This window comes from Platalea leucorodia (genome assembly GCF_965183815.1).
Source record: "Platalea leucorodia genome assembly, chromosome: 9".
In the NCBI taxonomy this organism is placed as follows: domain Eukaryota; kingdom Metazoa; phylum Chordata; class Aves; order Pelecaniformes; family Threskiornithidae; genus Platalea; species Platalea leucorodia.
Genome location: NC_138831.1, coordinates 39,814,998 through 39,828,143, shown reverse-complemented (window position 1 = coordinate 39,828,143; position 13,146 = coordinate 39,814,998). Strand labels below are relative to the sequence as shown.

The window sequence follows — 13,146 nt, the reverse complement described above, 5'->3', positions numbered from 1 at the left end:
GCTCCTCTTTATTCTATAATAGCAAGAATCTCTTTGTAAAGAACGTTTTGCAGGCACTATTTCTTTGTATTTATCAGCATGTGATGTTCATGTTATAGGAGGCTTTATCAAAAGCAGCTGGAAAGAAGAGCAAGACCCCTGTTCAGTTAGATTTGGGCGACATGTTAGCAGCTCTTGAAAAGCAGCAGCAAGCAATGAAGGCTCGTCAGATCACCAACACTAGGCCTCTCTCTTACACAGGTATTTCTAATCTGCTTGACTATTGCTAAATATGTCTTGTGACAATATAAATGTGATCAATCTGAGCATCTTAAATATGCTTTTTTTTTCTTGTCAAATTTTGGTTTTAATGTAAACATAATAAAAACCTGGGAAGACTTTCTTAATGCATTTCTCAAAGTTCACCTGTGCTATCTTCCTCTGAGCTGCAGTATGCAGTGGTGAAAGCCCATGTAGAACTGAGGGCAAACTTATCTTAAAAGACGTACTATTCAAAACTCAGGATTCATGTCTTGAGAGTAATTCAGTGCTGAAATGAATATGTGAATAGAATTGTATTAGGTCAAACCAAACATCTACTATAGATATTACAGAATTCTCTTTGAAAGTAGCTTAGAGAGGATACCTGTGAGTATTATACAGAGGGATACCTCTCCAGGATATTCTTCCCGCCTCTACTGATTATAGTTCGGGGTCTCCTGACCCAAGGCTTTCTCAAAACAAATTTGTTTCTTAAACTATCCATCACTTCTATCCCATGCTTTTACTGTCCATAAGGTCCAATGGCAGTGAATTCTAACCTTACTACATGCTGTGTGGAGAAGCTTTTCCTTCTACTGTGTTTTTTTTTTGGGGTGGGGGTCAGGATTTTGTCTTGTGCCCCACTCATAATTTTGTTAGCTTTCATAGCCTTTCTATTGTAAAGACACAGAGGAGAAGAGCAGGGAATGATTGCTCAATGATTCTTAGAGGTCTGTCATCTCTTTTCTAGTCTGAAGAGTCCTAGGCTATTTAGTTATTCCATTGTGGAAGCATGTCTTTTCTGATAATCCATATCACTTTCTCTGTACCTTCTTGTAGTTCTACTGTATCTTTTTGAAAATAAGACCAGACATGCACAGAATATTAAGTTATGGTTACATCATGAATGTATGCAATAGCTTAATTACTCTTCTGTTCTCTATTTCTTTATCAACACTTAACATTAAATTAGCTTTTTTAATGCTTGTTGCTGAACACAGAATTGACATTTCTGTAGTTATCTATTGTAACCCATGAATCTCATTCCTGAGCAGTAGTGTGTAGCCTAGAGACCATCGTTATGCACATAGTTACCATTTTCCTTCTTGTGTGTTGCTTCATTTACCTGCTTTGAGTTTCAGCCATGTTCAAACATTAATTCAAGTTGGCAAGGTTATATCAAACAAAGCTCAGCAAAGAAGAGTTGGTATTTCCATTGGAGACCGCATTTGTCTGTCTTTCTTGCAGAAGATACACTACATACTGCACTCTCTTGTCTGTTTTGTCCTGTCAACTAATCAAGTCTTTGACAACTGAAAATCAATGTTTGGACAAATATTTCCAACTTACCTTACTATTATCATCTTGCTAATAAAGCTATGTGTAGTCATTTGAAAGAGATCCCTTACCAGTATTAAAGTAATTCCTTTCCTGGAATCCATAGCTTCCTAAAACATGAGGCTAAGTTGAAGAAAGCTTAAAACCATCTGGAAGCGACAATATCTGATGACGTAATTTTCCTGTCATTATGAACTGCTTTTTTCCAAGGAAGGAAAATGTACTTTGAGAATTCATCAGTGGAAATTCTGAAAACAGTGTTGAAATAAAGCTGACTTCTTTTGGTGAAACTAATATCTTTCTTGTATTTAGTTGGCAGTGCTGCTCCCTTTCATACCAAAGAATCTGCCAACAGAAAGTCCTTAACAAAGGGACAGCCGTCTACGGGTTGCCTTAATCCTTTGGATTCAACTGCCCCAAAAGTGAAAAGAGGAAAAGAAAGAGAGATTGCAAAACTGAAACGCCCTACAGCGCTTAAAAAGGTAAACATGTCAACCCTGGAGTGTCTTGACTCACACTCGTACTTCAAAAATTAAAGCAGATGTTTTCTTACTTGAGGACTAGTGACCATGACCATAGGATAAGGGAGTCATGAGCTTCTGCCTCTAGTTCCTGTTACACTGATGTCCTGTCCTTTGGATCTAGGCATGTAACATAACTTTTATACCCCCATAATTAGTTGAGGGTGATACAAATCTATCTCAATAAGGATTGCAACGATTTTTTTAACTATAAGTACTAGGACATACGGGAAAACTTGCATAGTTTTTTCATGTTGTTGAATCCTAGTTTGTAGTGCAATGTAGTATGCTAACCTTAAATTTTCTTACTCTTTTTAGAGATGGGTATAGAACTTGAAGTAAAACCACAATTTTTAATTGAGTAAATTTAGAAATAATTGGTTGTATCTATCTATATGCATGCACACATAAAGTAGGTATGTAGACAGAGAATACAGTATGTATGGAAATCAGAAGGTAAAATACAAAAAAAGCTAGCCCTAAAAAAGAAAGTGTGAAAGTCACTTGTACTCATGCACCATGTTTCTTGTCAAGACCACTTTATGATATGGGCAGTTAGAATCTGGTAAAGCTGTGTTTGTACTAAGGTTGGCTTTGGCTAAGTTGCGCGCCCCCCCTGTCTTTTTGTTTTTTTTTTTCCCTGACTTATCCATGGTCTACTTGAGTTAGAGAGATTCACAGCTACCTGTTCAGAGAAGTTTTCTCTAAATGCTGTTGTCAGTGCCTTTATATTGTTATTATTTATCATAGCCATACAAATATATCCATGGCTACTTACCTTTGCACTTTCCTTTCTTTTATAGAAAGGATTCTATCTGTTGTGGTGCTTCACAAAGGTGACTAGTATTCTTGCATAAGGTGTTTTTACACAGATAGGGATGAGGAATTGTTAATGAGCGGGTGCTATGTATCAGAAAGAAGCTGTGAAAGTACTTAAACTGTTGAAAGAGCTATTTATGTAGAAGTATGAGAGTATTGAGTATGCTATCTGTAAAATGCTGGAATGAAATACTGTTTGTGATCAAAGAGGAAACTGAAGTGATTTCAGGATTTTCCATCCTGGCATGAGTAGGAAGGTTCAAAACAACTTGGTTATATTTATTTTGTGTTATGTTCAGTCAAATGGATGTTTTTCTTTACAGGTATATCTATAATTTTCAGATGCTAATAGCTGTTGGTTTTGTTCCTAGATTATTTTGAAAGAGAGAGAAGAGAAGAAAGGCCGTTTATCAGCTGACCATAGCCTTTTGGGATCTGATGAACAGAAAGAGGTTCATATTAACTTGACTGCTGATCAGTCTCAGGAGCTGGCCTCTCAAGAAGGTTGGTCTCTATCTCTATAGTCCCCCTTCCCTCCCACCCCAATTGTACTAATCTGCTTATTTTAATATTTTGTCTTTCTCTTTTTATGCAACACAATTTATTGATGGTATCTTTTAACTTTTTTAACATTATGAAATACTAGAAATTGGAACCCTCTTCTAAAATGTCTTGTCTGTCCCTGAGTTGTGGAAGGCTCAGGCAGTATGGGTTCTAAGTACATAATCTCCATACAGCCTTTTAATTCATTTCCCTTGAATGGATGTTCCCAACACATGTCGAAGTTGATAGCATTTTTGATAAGCGGACAAAATGTGACCTGTTGTTGAGCATGCCATGGTGATTGCAATGCTTTTTAATGGTGAGCATACTGAAAGTTTTCCAGATATAGAAGTTGCAAACTGTAAGTAAGTTTTTTCCGGTTTGTTGAACACTCTTGTCAATCAACTGCAATGTTTGGACTGTCGATTTGCAGCAACAGCTCTGAGCAACTGGGAAACTCCAAAGACTTTTCTATGTCTTTGGTGTGATTGGGGGCAGGGGGTGGGGTGGGTGGAAAGGAGGTGTCTATCAAGATTCCAGATGTACTGCTTCAGAACTTTTCTTCTGAATGACCTGCCTGACTTCACCTGACTGAAGATAAGTGTGAAAATCTTAAATGTTCTAGGAATAAGTTAGTTAAATATGTATATGTATAAATAGTAAAGAATTATTGGAAGAAGTTGTAGCATTTAGGCAGGTTTTCCCTTCTGTTCCATCCCAAACTAAGCTTTGGATATTTTTTTAATGAGTATTCAAATATTGCTTATTTACCCAACCCATGCTGAGTGTTGGGTATGTGCTTGTTTGGTTTTCCCCCCTTCTCAACTATCCCTCCAGGGAAGAATACTGTTTAGTGTTTTCAGAATGTAATTTGGGAAGAGCAAGGGAGCGATGCATAAGTGCGATGGTGTTTCTTTTATGTGTAAATGTCCTTGCATTTTATAATGTTTCAAAATTGTCTTTCAGAAACTGGACTAAGTATGCCTAGTGATACTTCACTTTCACCAGCAAGTCAGAATTCTCCGTACTGCATGACCCCAGTATCACAAGGTTCACCTGCTAGTTCTGGAATAGGCAGTCCAATGGCATCTTCTGCAATAACCAAAATTCACAGCAAGAGATTCAGAGAGTAAGAGTTTTGCATACTTAATATAAATACAAGGCTTGCACTTCAGTCACCCTCGTCTTTTAAGTGTGGACAGGTTTACTAGACTTAGGAGGAGCTTAATGAACATAAGCTACCCTTTCATCAATAGAAGTTTCTGCAAGTATTTTCCTTTTCTTTTTTTGCCATAGATGGATTGCTCTGTGTGTGCGTGTATATACATACACAAATGTGTGCGTGTGTGTGTATATGTACACACACATCCTTTGGACCTTCTTTGGTTGCTGCAACAAATAAGCTAGGTGGAAGTAATCTCTAAATTTTTTTTAAAAGAGGGCTACATACACTTTGGATGGGAAAGGAAGGAATACTTAGGAATGCTGAAAATACTGTAATAGTCACTCTTAATACATTGCTGCTTTTTTATTAATGTATCTTTATAGAGTACCAAATTAAGGAAAAGAATAGTTGCTTGTGTCACCTGTTGGAGTATTTCTTTGTATTTTTTTAATATTCTTTTTGACCGACTATTTGAGGTAAGGGTTGTTACTGCAAATATAAATGTTTTCAGGATGTATTTTTAACTCACAGTATACAGTCTGATTTCTAAATCTTTTTAATAACTTTAGTAACAGTTCAATAACTGTTCTGAGGAAGTAAAATTATTTTTATTTGGTAAAAGAAGAGGCTCAGTGAAATAGCGTAGCACATAATCAATACTAATATTTGATGTTTTTTGAATTGACAGATACTGCAACCAAGTTCTAAGTAAAGAAATAGATGAGTGTGTGACTCTCTTATTGCAAGAGCTTGTTAGCTTCCAGGAACGGATTTATCAAAAGGATCCCATGAGAGCTAAAGCAAGGAGAAGACTTGTTATGGGGTTGCGTGAGGTTACTAAGCATATGAAACTAAACAAGATCAAGTGTGTAATCATATCTCCCAACTGCGAAAAAATCCAGTCAAAAGGTATAAATGATAAAACAAGTGGTGCACTTAACTGTTTACAGTGTTCTTGTGCTGATTAGAAGTGCTGATTAGCAAGGTTAGAAGCGTTTTTTAGTTACTATGCCTGATGTAACACTTCCAGAATCAATTGTGTAATTGCCACTCCACATTAATTCTCTTCTACTCCGTTCTGGAAGGAACTCATTCACGAGGGTTGAATAGCTTGAAGAAAAATAGATATTATAACACATACAATAGACTTCAATTTTATTCCATTCAGGCTTTGATACACCTAGAGTCCTGAGCTCTGGGTGCTCTTAAGGAGCATTCCTTAAGAGGGATGTGAATTGGTTAGTTAGCCAACCAACACATTTTGCCACAACCAGAAATGTAAACAGAGGTTTCCTGAGATACGAGAAGAGCAAAGCTTTGCTCAAGAAAAGAGCTGTGAAAAATTCTGGTTTAGTTTGTGTGCTGGACTAACAGAGAATACAGAATATAGCCTTGATCTATATTCACTCACTATACTTGAAATGTATAGCTTGTTATTCTGTAGGACATAGTAGCTGGTGATTGTGTGTATTGAAGTTTTACTGACTAATTACAGTTAAAATGGGAGAGAGAGTTGCATCATGTCATACTATGACTTTAGCTGACTAGATATCTATTTAAAATTGCTTTCTTAAAGGTGGACTAGATGAGGCTCTATATAACGTAATAGCCATGGCACGGGAACAAGAAATTCCTTTTGTCTTTGCTCTTGGCCGTAAAGCTCTTGGCCGTTGTGTGAACAAGCTGGTTCCTGTCAGCGTAGTGGGTATCTTCAACTACTCGGGTGCTGAGGTGAGTAATTGCATTCATATAAATGGCTGGAGTAAACAATTACGTTTCTTGTAGTTAAGAACTTGTTTGGCGTGGAGAGCACACCTAACTAGTATGTGTTTGATAATGGCCCTGACCTGATCAATATTAGGGTCTGTTTTTCTTTGAAATTCAGTATTTACAGAACTGTGGGACTATGTTGAAACACTCTGGTCGCGACACCTCTGTAGCTTTCAAATAGACTTAAATGCCATCTGAGATTTTCTGGAAGGCTTAAGACTAAGAAAAACTATCTTTAAAGATAAAGTACATCTCCTCAAAGTTGTGTAAACATAGAGTGGTGGTTTTATTTTAATACAGAGAAGAACTAATTTTTAGTTCAACTAAAAATTAATTTGGTGTTAATAAGCTTAAAGCTTGCTATATGGTATACCTTTGACTAAAAGGAGTAATGTAAAGTGAAAATTATTACTAAGAACTACTGATTATAAAAACTGCCTTCATACTTAGGACCTATTTAATAAGCTGGTATCACTGACTGAAGAGGCCAGAAAAGCATACAGAGATATGGTTGCTGCAATGGAACAGGAGCAGGCAGAAGAAGCCTTGAAGAATGTCAAGAAGGCACCCCATCATATGGGTCATTCTCGTAACCCCTCTGCAGCAAGTGCTATCTCTTTCTGTAGTGTTATTTCTGAACCCATATCTGAAGTGAATGAGAAAGAATATGGTAAGTGTGTTTAAAACTTACTTTTGTAACTAGAAGCTGAAATTTTCCAAATGCTGCTTATTGCAAAATGTGGCTAAAAATATAATATTTCTTCGTAACTTACAATATTCTCTAATTTTCGGGGATAAGACAAAATTGATTAGTCTTCAGGTAGTTTTGTAGGTCATTTTTTTCCCTGAACTGTATCGAAAATAATAATTTTAATTTCTAATCTTCAGAAGTGTTACAGTTGCCTAACTCAGTGGAGGTTCCTTCTCAAGTTTTATTGAACTGGTATACAACTGGTACCAAACACAGAATTGATTATATGACTGAGGAAGGACTAATGACAGAGGGTAGAAACTAAATTATTGAGGTCTCTGAAGATAGGACATCTAGCTTAAATTTTCAAACTTGAGATGGCAATGAATGATTCTAGTTTGAGCAAAAGGCAAATTTATTTATCCAGTTGCTTAAGCTCAGATGACAGAGGGGATAAAATGGAGAATGCTTGTTTGAAGTCAAAAGGGTTTTGTTTTTTTTTTTTTTAATTAGTCTTATGGTGAATTAAAAAGAATACTATCTTGTTTTTAGCCAATTATTTTGTGGTGTCTCAAACTTATTTGTTACATGTTTTTTGAAAAATTCTTAAACAGATGACTTAATACTGTGGCACTTTCTGCCTTTAATTTATACTTCAGAGTAACCTCTGACTACACTAACTGTTACTTTTGGTGCTTCCACAGTTTACACAGGAAACTAAGTGCATAAACTTTCAACTTTGTAATGTCTGGTTTAGGATACTGTAAAAACCCAAAGTTATTCACAGCTCTTTCTGTCGTTTCTCCCTTTCCCTTCTTCCCCCTTTTTCTACTTGAAGTTTTTCTAGCAAGCACAGAATAATATTAAAATTATTAGCTCATATTGCTATTTAAACAATTCTAGGATGTTCAGGAGAAATATTTTTATATAGAAAGAATTAATGTTTCGTACTTACACTTCTTTTGAAACTTATAGAAACAAACTGGAGAAATATGGTGGAAACATCTGATGGGTTAGAAACCTCTGAAAATGAGAGAGAATCCTCATGTAAGACTGCGGTACCAGAAAAAGCTGGTAATGGTCAAATTGAAAAAGCCGCTCTTAATAAACAACCACCTCTGGCTACAACTGGCACTACCTCAGCAACAAATCATGGAAAATCCACACCAGGTGACAAAGATGAGGTAAAACCAGATGACAATCTGGAATGGGCCTCACAGCAGAGTACAGAAACAGGATCACTGGATGGCAGCTGCCGAGATCTTTTGAATTCCTCCATGACCAGTACCACCAGTACTCTTGTACCAGGAATGCTAGAGGAGGAGGAGGAGGAGGAAGATGATGATGATGATGAGGATTATGCCCATGAACCAATTTCTGTAGAGGTTCAGCTTAATAGCAGAATTGAATCTTGGGTTTCAGAGACCCAGAGAACTATGGAGACTCTTCAGCTTGGGAAGACCCTTAGTGGTGCTGAAGAAGACAATGCAGAACAAAGTGAAGAGGAAGAACTAGAGACTTCTGAGCAGGCTGATCCAGTCACTGATGGTGAGGAATGGACAAATGATAAGCACGCGAGTAACACTCAACATAAACCCACCATCTGCAGTTCTGTGAATAAAGAACACACAGATTCCATCTATATGCCGTAAAAATAAGCAGGAACTCAGGAACTTTTTAGAAATTATATTAAAACTAACTGTTGTAAAGGTTGCAGCCATTATTTCGTATGCTTCATCTCAACGTTTTGCACTGTTAAACATTTAATATGTGTATTTAATTCACAACAATATTTTTGTAGCTGTCTGTTACTTGTTTGATTTAAAAACTAGCTTAGCTTTTAATCAGTATCTATTTCCCAGAATAGAAACTGTGTGGAAAATTTGTCAGTAAGTATTAGTTTGATCTTTTGTAAAAGGAAACATCTTGTAGCTGACCAGTTCTAAGCAAAATTCTTTTAAGCTGTGACTGTTCAGCTCATTTTCAAACAGATAACTTACGTTAAGACTGATAAATTATCAACACTTTACATTGGTGTTATGCCAGGCACGTCAGTGTATTTGGCTGTGATTTTTCTAGTTCTATCTAGAAATAAAAGTAAAATTTTGGTTCTCTTTAAAGAAAAGCTAGAAAACCCCATTTGCAGTCTTAATGAAAAGTAAATAGTAGAGAAATTTGTGCGTGATTCTTATGCTAAGATAGATGCAGCTTTTTAGTCGGTCTCGGTGAATGCATCGTTAAAAAGCTGCTGATAGTTGAGATGGTTACAATAAGCTATAACAACTTTGATTCCAGAAAAACTTTAAACCAGAGGGATCTAATTAATGTTTTGGGGTTTTTTTACAAGGTGGAAATATTGCATAAAAAAACAGGAAAGAAAACAAAAATTCCCCATGCTCTCCACAGTTGCTGTCTGCCAAACCACACTAAATGAATCATTAACCATAATCCCTACCCAGGGCTTCTAGTAAACTGATGACTTCCTCTTTCTCCTGTCACTTACCTCAGGAATGCTGTTTTGCATATTGTAAACTACGTAACATTGCAAAAAGCAAGAATAATCCTTTAACAGCAAGTGTGAATGATACGGTGGCTCAGTGTACCGACATGTTCCTCTGCATGCTTTGATCCTGGCCACCGTTGTGTTGAGTTCAGGACGTACCTTAACAATTTTTACTCAAAATGTGACCTCTTTTTGTCTGTTCTCACAGTTACAGCAGCTTTAGGAGTTGACCTCTAGAGCAGAAAAGGAAGTAGTTATTCCAGGAATGGAGGAAGTGCTCTGTCGTATGGGGAGGTATTTCAGTGGTTCAGAGGTAAAAGAAACAAAAATATGTCCTCCCTGAAACATGCATGTTGCTAGAGGATTGTTCCATGTTTTGTTCTGAGTATTGGAGCAAAATCCATTAACTGATGATGAATTAATTTCAGATTGGAGATGGAGTATGTGTCTAAACCTTGCATGTACGGAGTCTGTTTTCCACCTTTGTCTTATATTGGCAAGGGATGTACTGAAACTGCCAGCAGTAGGAGCTTCACTACAAGAGTAGCCAAAGAGTAACTCGCGTGAATAACACTTTTATAGCAAACGTATGTTTCTTCTAATCCACTTCATTTTTCTTGATCACTTTTATCAAAATGCATAAAAATCCTCTGCGTAGGCTGAAAAACACAAGAAATGGATAGCTTAGTTAAGTATATAGCCCACACTGATTAATATGGGACCAACACTTACAGTACTAGTGATGCTGGCATTTTAAGTTGCATTGGGACAATAAGACTCCAGGTTTAGAAATCATCTACCCCGAGTTTTTTGGATGCTAATGAGAATAATAGAAACTGTGTGTATTATGTAAATAATGCTTTGATAGCTATAGGCATAGCAAATGCTATGTAGATACGCAGTGTAGAGAGCTGCTAGGACAACTGGCTGTTCTGTCACGTTCGTAGTTCCTTAACGTAATCTTCCTAGATGTTAGAACAGGCATTTTATAGGAAAACAAAGACTAAGGAATGATGCCTCCTGAATGTTAAACCTTTTACTGTATGTATGGCAGATTTCTACTGTCTGTATGTTTTGAACAAGTTTTTGCTTTAGGAAATGACAGGTGTTTGAACTGCTGACAAGCAAAAATTGCCCTTGGATGTGTAAGCACATGTCTCGAACCCAGCTGAGATCAGTGTATACACTGAGGGCAAAACTTCACCAGAACATCAAAAAACAAAGGTGTTTGTAATTTTTCCTTTTGCTTTTTCAGTGCCAGTGATTCAAATAACTTTTGATCTTGAAGTATTAACATCAAAAGTGCATCTTTTTATATGTCTTTTCTGAACTTGGACTGTCATTTTAAAATTTTCTGACATTTATATTAAAGAAGTCTTGTAATATTCAGCCCACTATTTAACTGCAGTTTTGCTACAGGTTTAATAGAGTTCTTGAAGGTGATATAGCACTTCTAATATCTCTCGAATTGCCAGCAAATGAGGAACTAGTCTCTTTCTAAAATGTGGCAGATCACCCTTAGAGGAGCAAACTGAAACTCTGTAAAGGAAACGGGGTTTAGTGCTTCCTTTTTGCTAAGCTGGGAATGAGCAATAACTGTGAGAATGAAATGGCAATTCCTTTGGGAGTGATCCATTTGCATCTAAAACTAGGGAAGTTCCTTGCCACTTGAAGCACTTGAGGAGAGTATCTCACTGTGGTAATTTTGATTCTGTTATCACCAGAATTTAAAAAGAGAGCCTACAAATGTTTTACAATACCATGATTTTTTTAAGAAGTAGTTGAATTTCTATTTCGGTATTAAGAGTATGCAGTTTATTATGCAGGTTGTTACTGTCCCCAAGAAAAGATGTTTCTGTAGTTATAGGTGTATAGATATTTTTGTTGTGAAAATGATTATTTGGAAAACAAATCTACTTTTCTTGAGACATTCTTTATAGAAATGATTTCACCACTCAATTTATCTGGTAAAATCAAAAATAATGTATCTGTGGTAGGGGTAGGGATCTTTAAAACTGGTAGAGGTGGCTATGTATACAACCTATTTATATAAATGCTTTAAGTATCTCTGTCAAAATAATAATAATGAAACATGGATTACAAATACGTAAAAGGGAAAAATTCTGAAGAACTTTTGTCCTTAGTTGGACCAAGTAGCAATGTCTGAGTAAGGTTAAGGACCTGATCCTGCCGACACACGCCTAAGAGCATTAGTTCCACTGGCTTAAGTCGGTGGCCTGTTTATCTGCTTAAGTTGTGTGCAAGTAGTTGTAGGATTGGAGCTAAACAGTGACAGAGGGTATTGAGCTGTGTTTTAAAAATTCATTATAGAAAATGTTCAGTAATGCACTTGTTGGTGTTCTTCTGGTAAAGATAAGAGGTGTCTTTATGCTCATTTGGGTGGGTGGGAGCTTACACAATGTGATACTGTCCAGTTCTTTAACACGAGCTTAAATTTTAATAATGTTACTTTAAATACGTATGTAAAAAAGTATTATTGTTTGAAAAGCTGCTGTTTGCTGAAACTGTCATAAAGTATTTCCTGTGAAGTTGTGCCAACTTATTGAGTTGATTTCAACGTTAGCCATTTAAAAATCAGACATGACGATTTGCTAAGGAAACAAAAACCAGCAGAAGCAAGCCATAGAAACAAGTAATGTGGGTTTTCTACCCGCCCTGCCACACACAAGGAAACGTGAGAATGTCTGACCTGGAACTTCCTCGCCAATGAATGGTAACGCTAAAAGTAGAAACCCGGTTGGCACAGCCCACCTTCTAAATGTTCATAAGTAGTTCCTATGTTTTAAATAGATTCTAATAAGGAAAGCTGTTTAATCTTTAATGTCTTAAAAGTTGTAGTAATATTTAGGTTAAAGCAGTAGAAAAATCATTATGAAATACAATATGAAGGGTTTTGTTCCATTTCTTTTTTGCTGTATGAAGGATAATTGTTCTGTCTACCGTACTTTTTGGAGTAATAACAGCTTTTTTGCACTATGTAAATACTAGTGGGGATTCTTCCATAACTAATAAAAATGATTGTAGAAATTTACGGCTTTATTACCGTGATATGTTTGTTCACAACTACTTTATCCTGAGTTTATGTTTGCAAATGCTGCCCTGGCACTAGGGGAGATGGGCAAGGGCCGTGTTACACTGTTCTTGGCCACAGGGTGGAGAAGCCGTGGGGTGGCTCCTCGCCTCTGGCTGGCGGTAGCCTGGCCCAGCGCGGGGGTCACAGCCAGCGCAGGGAGCTGAGCCCCTCCAGTCGCCGAGGCTGACTGTTGGCTGGCAGAGAGGCCGAACAGAAAACCAGACTTCGCTGAGGATTTTTCACACTATGGAGTCCAGGTCCCTGTTGTCACGCACCGTCTTAATGATGACCAGAAAAATATTATATAGGAAAACCTACCCTTCTTCAGAGACCGTGGGACTGAACTAGGTCCAGAATACTGAGTTGGAAATAACACTTACTTAAGAGCAAATGAGTAAGAATCACCACAGGCACCTCCAAAAACTAGGATTTCTTGTATGCTGCTCGTGTATGAGAATTTAA

At 37.0% G+C, this 13,146-nt stretch overlaps 1 protein-coding gene across 3 annotated transcripts in view; it reads left to right on the top strand.

Annotated features, from left to right (window-relative positions):
• SECISBP2L (SECIS binding protein 2 like) overlaps positions 1 to 12,642 on the top strand; it is a 31,632-nt gene extending 18,990 nt beyond the window's left edge. For all 3 annotated transcript variants that reach the window (XM_082321612.1, XM_082321610.1, XM_082321611.1), the window contains exons 11-18: positions 99 to 240; positions 1,891 to 2,060; positions 3,290 to 3,422; positions 4,428 to 4,590; positions 5,315 to 5,535; positions 6,203 to 6,357; positions 6,847 to 7,066; positions 8,063 to 12,642. In XM_082321612.1, coding sequence (XP_082177738.1) covers positions 99 to 240; positions 1,891 to 2,060; positions 3,290 to 3,422; positions 4,428 to 4,590; positions 5,315 to 5,535; positions 6,203 to 6,357; positions 6,847 to 7,066; positions 8,063 to 8,739 — 1,881 coding nt within the window. In that variant the 3' untranslated portion in view covers positions 8,740 to 12,642. The remainder of the gene's footprint in view (positions 1 to 98; positions 241 to 1,890; positions 2,061 to 3,289; positions 3,423 to 4,427; positions 4,591 to 5,314; positions 5,536 to 6,202; positions 6,358 to 6,846; positions 7,067 to 8,062) is intronic.
• Positions 12,643 to 13,146: the final 504 nt, after the last annotated feature.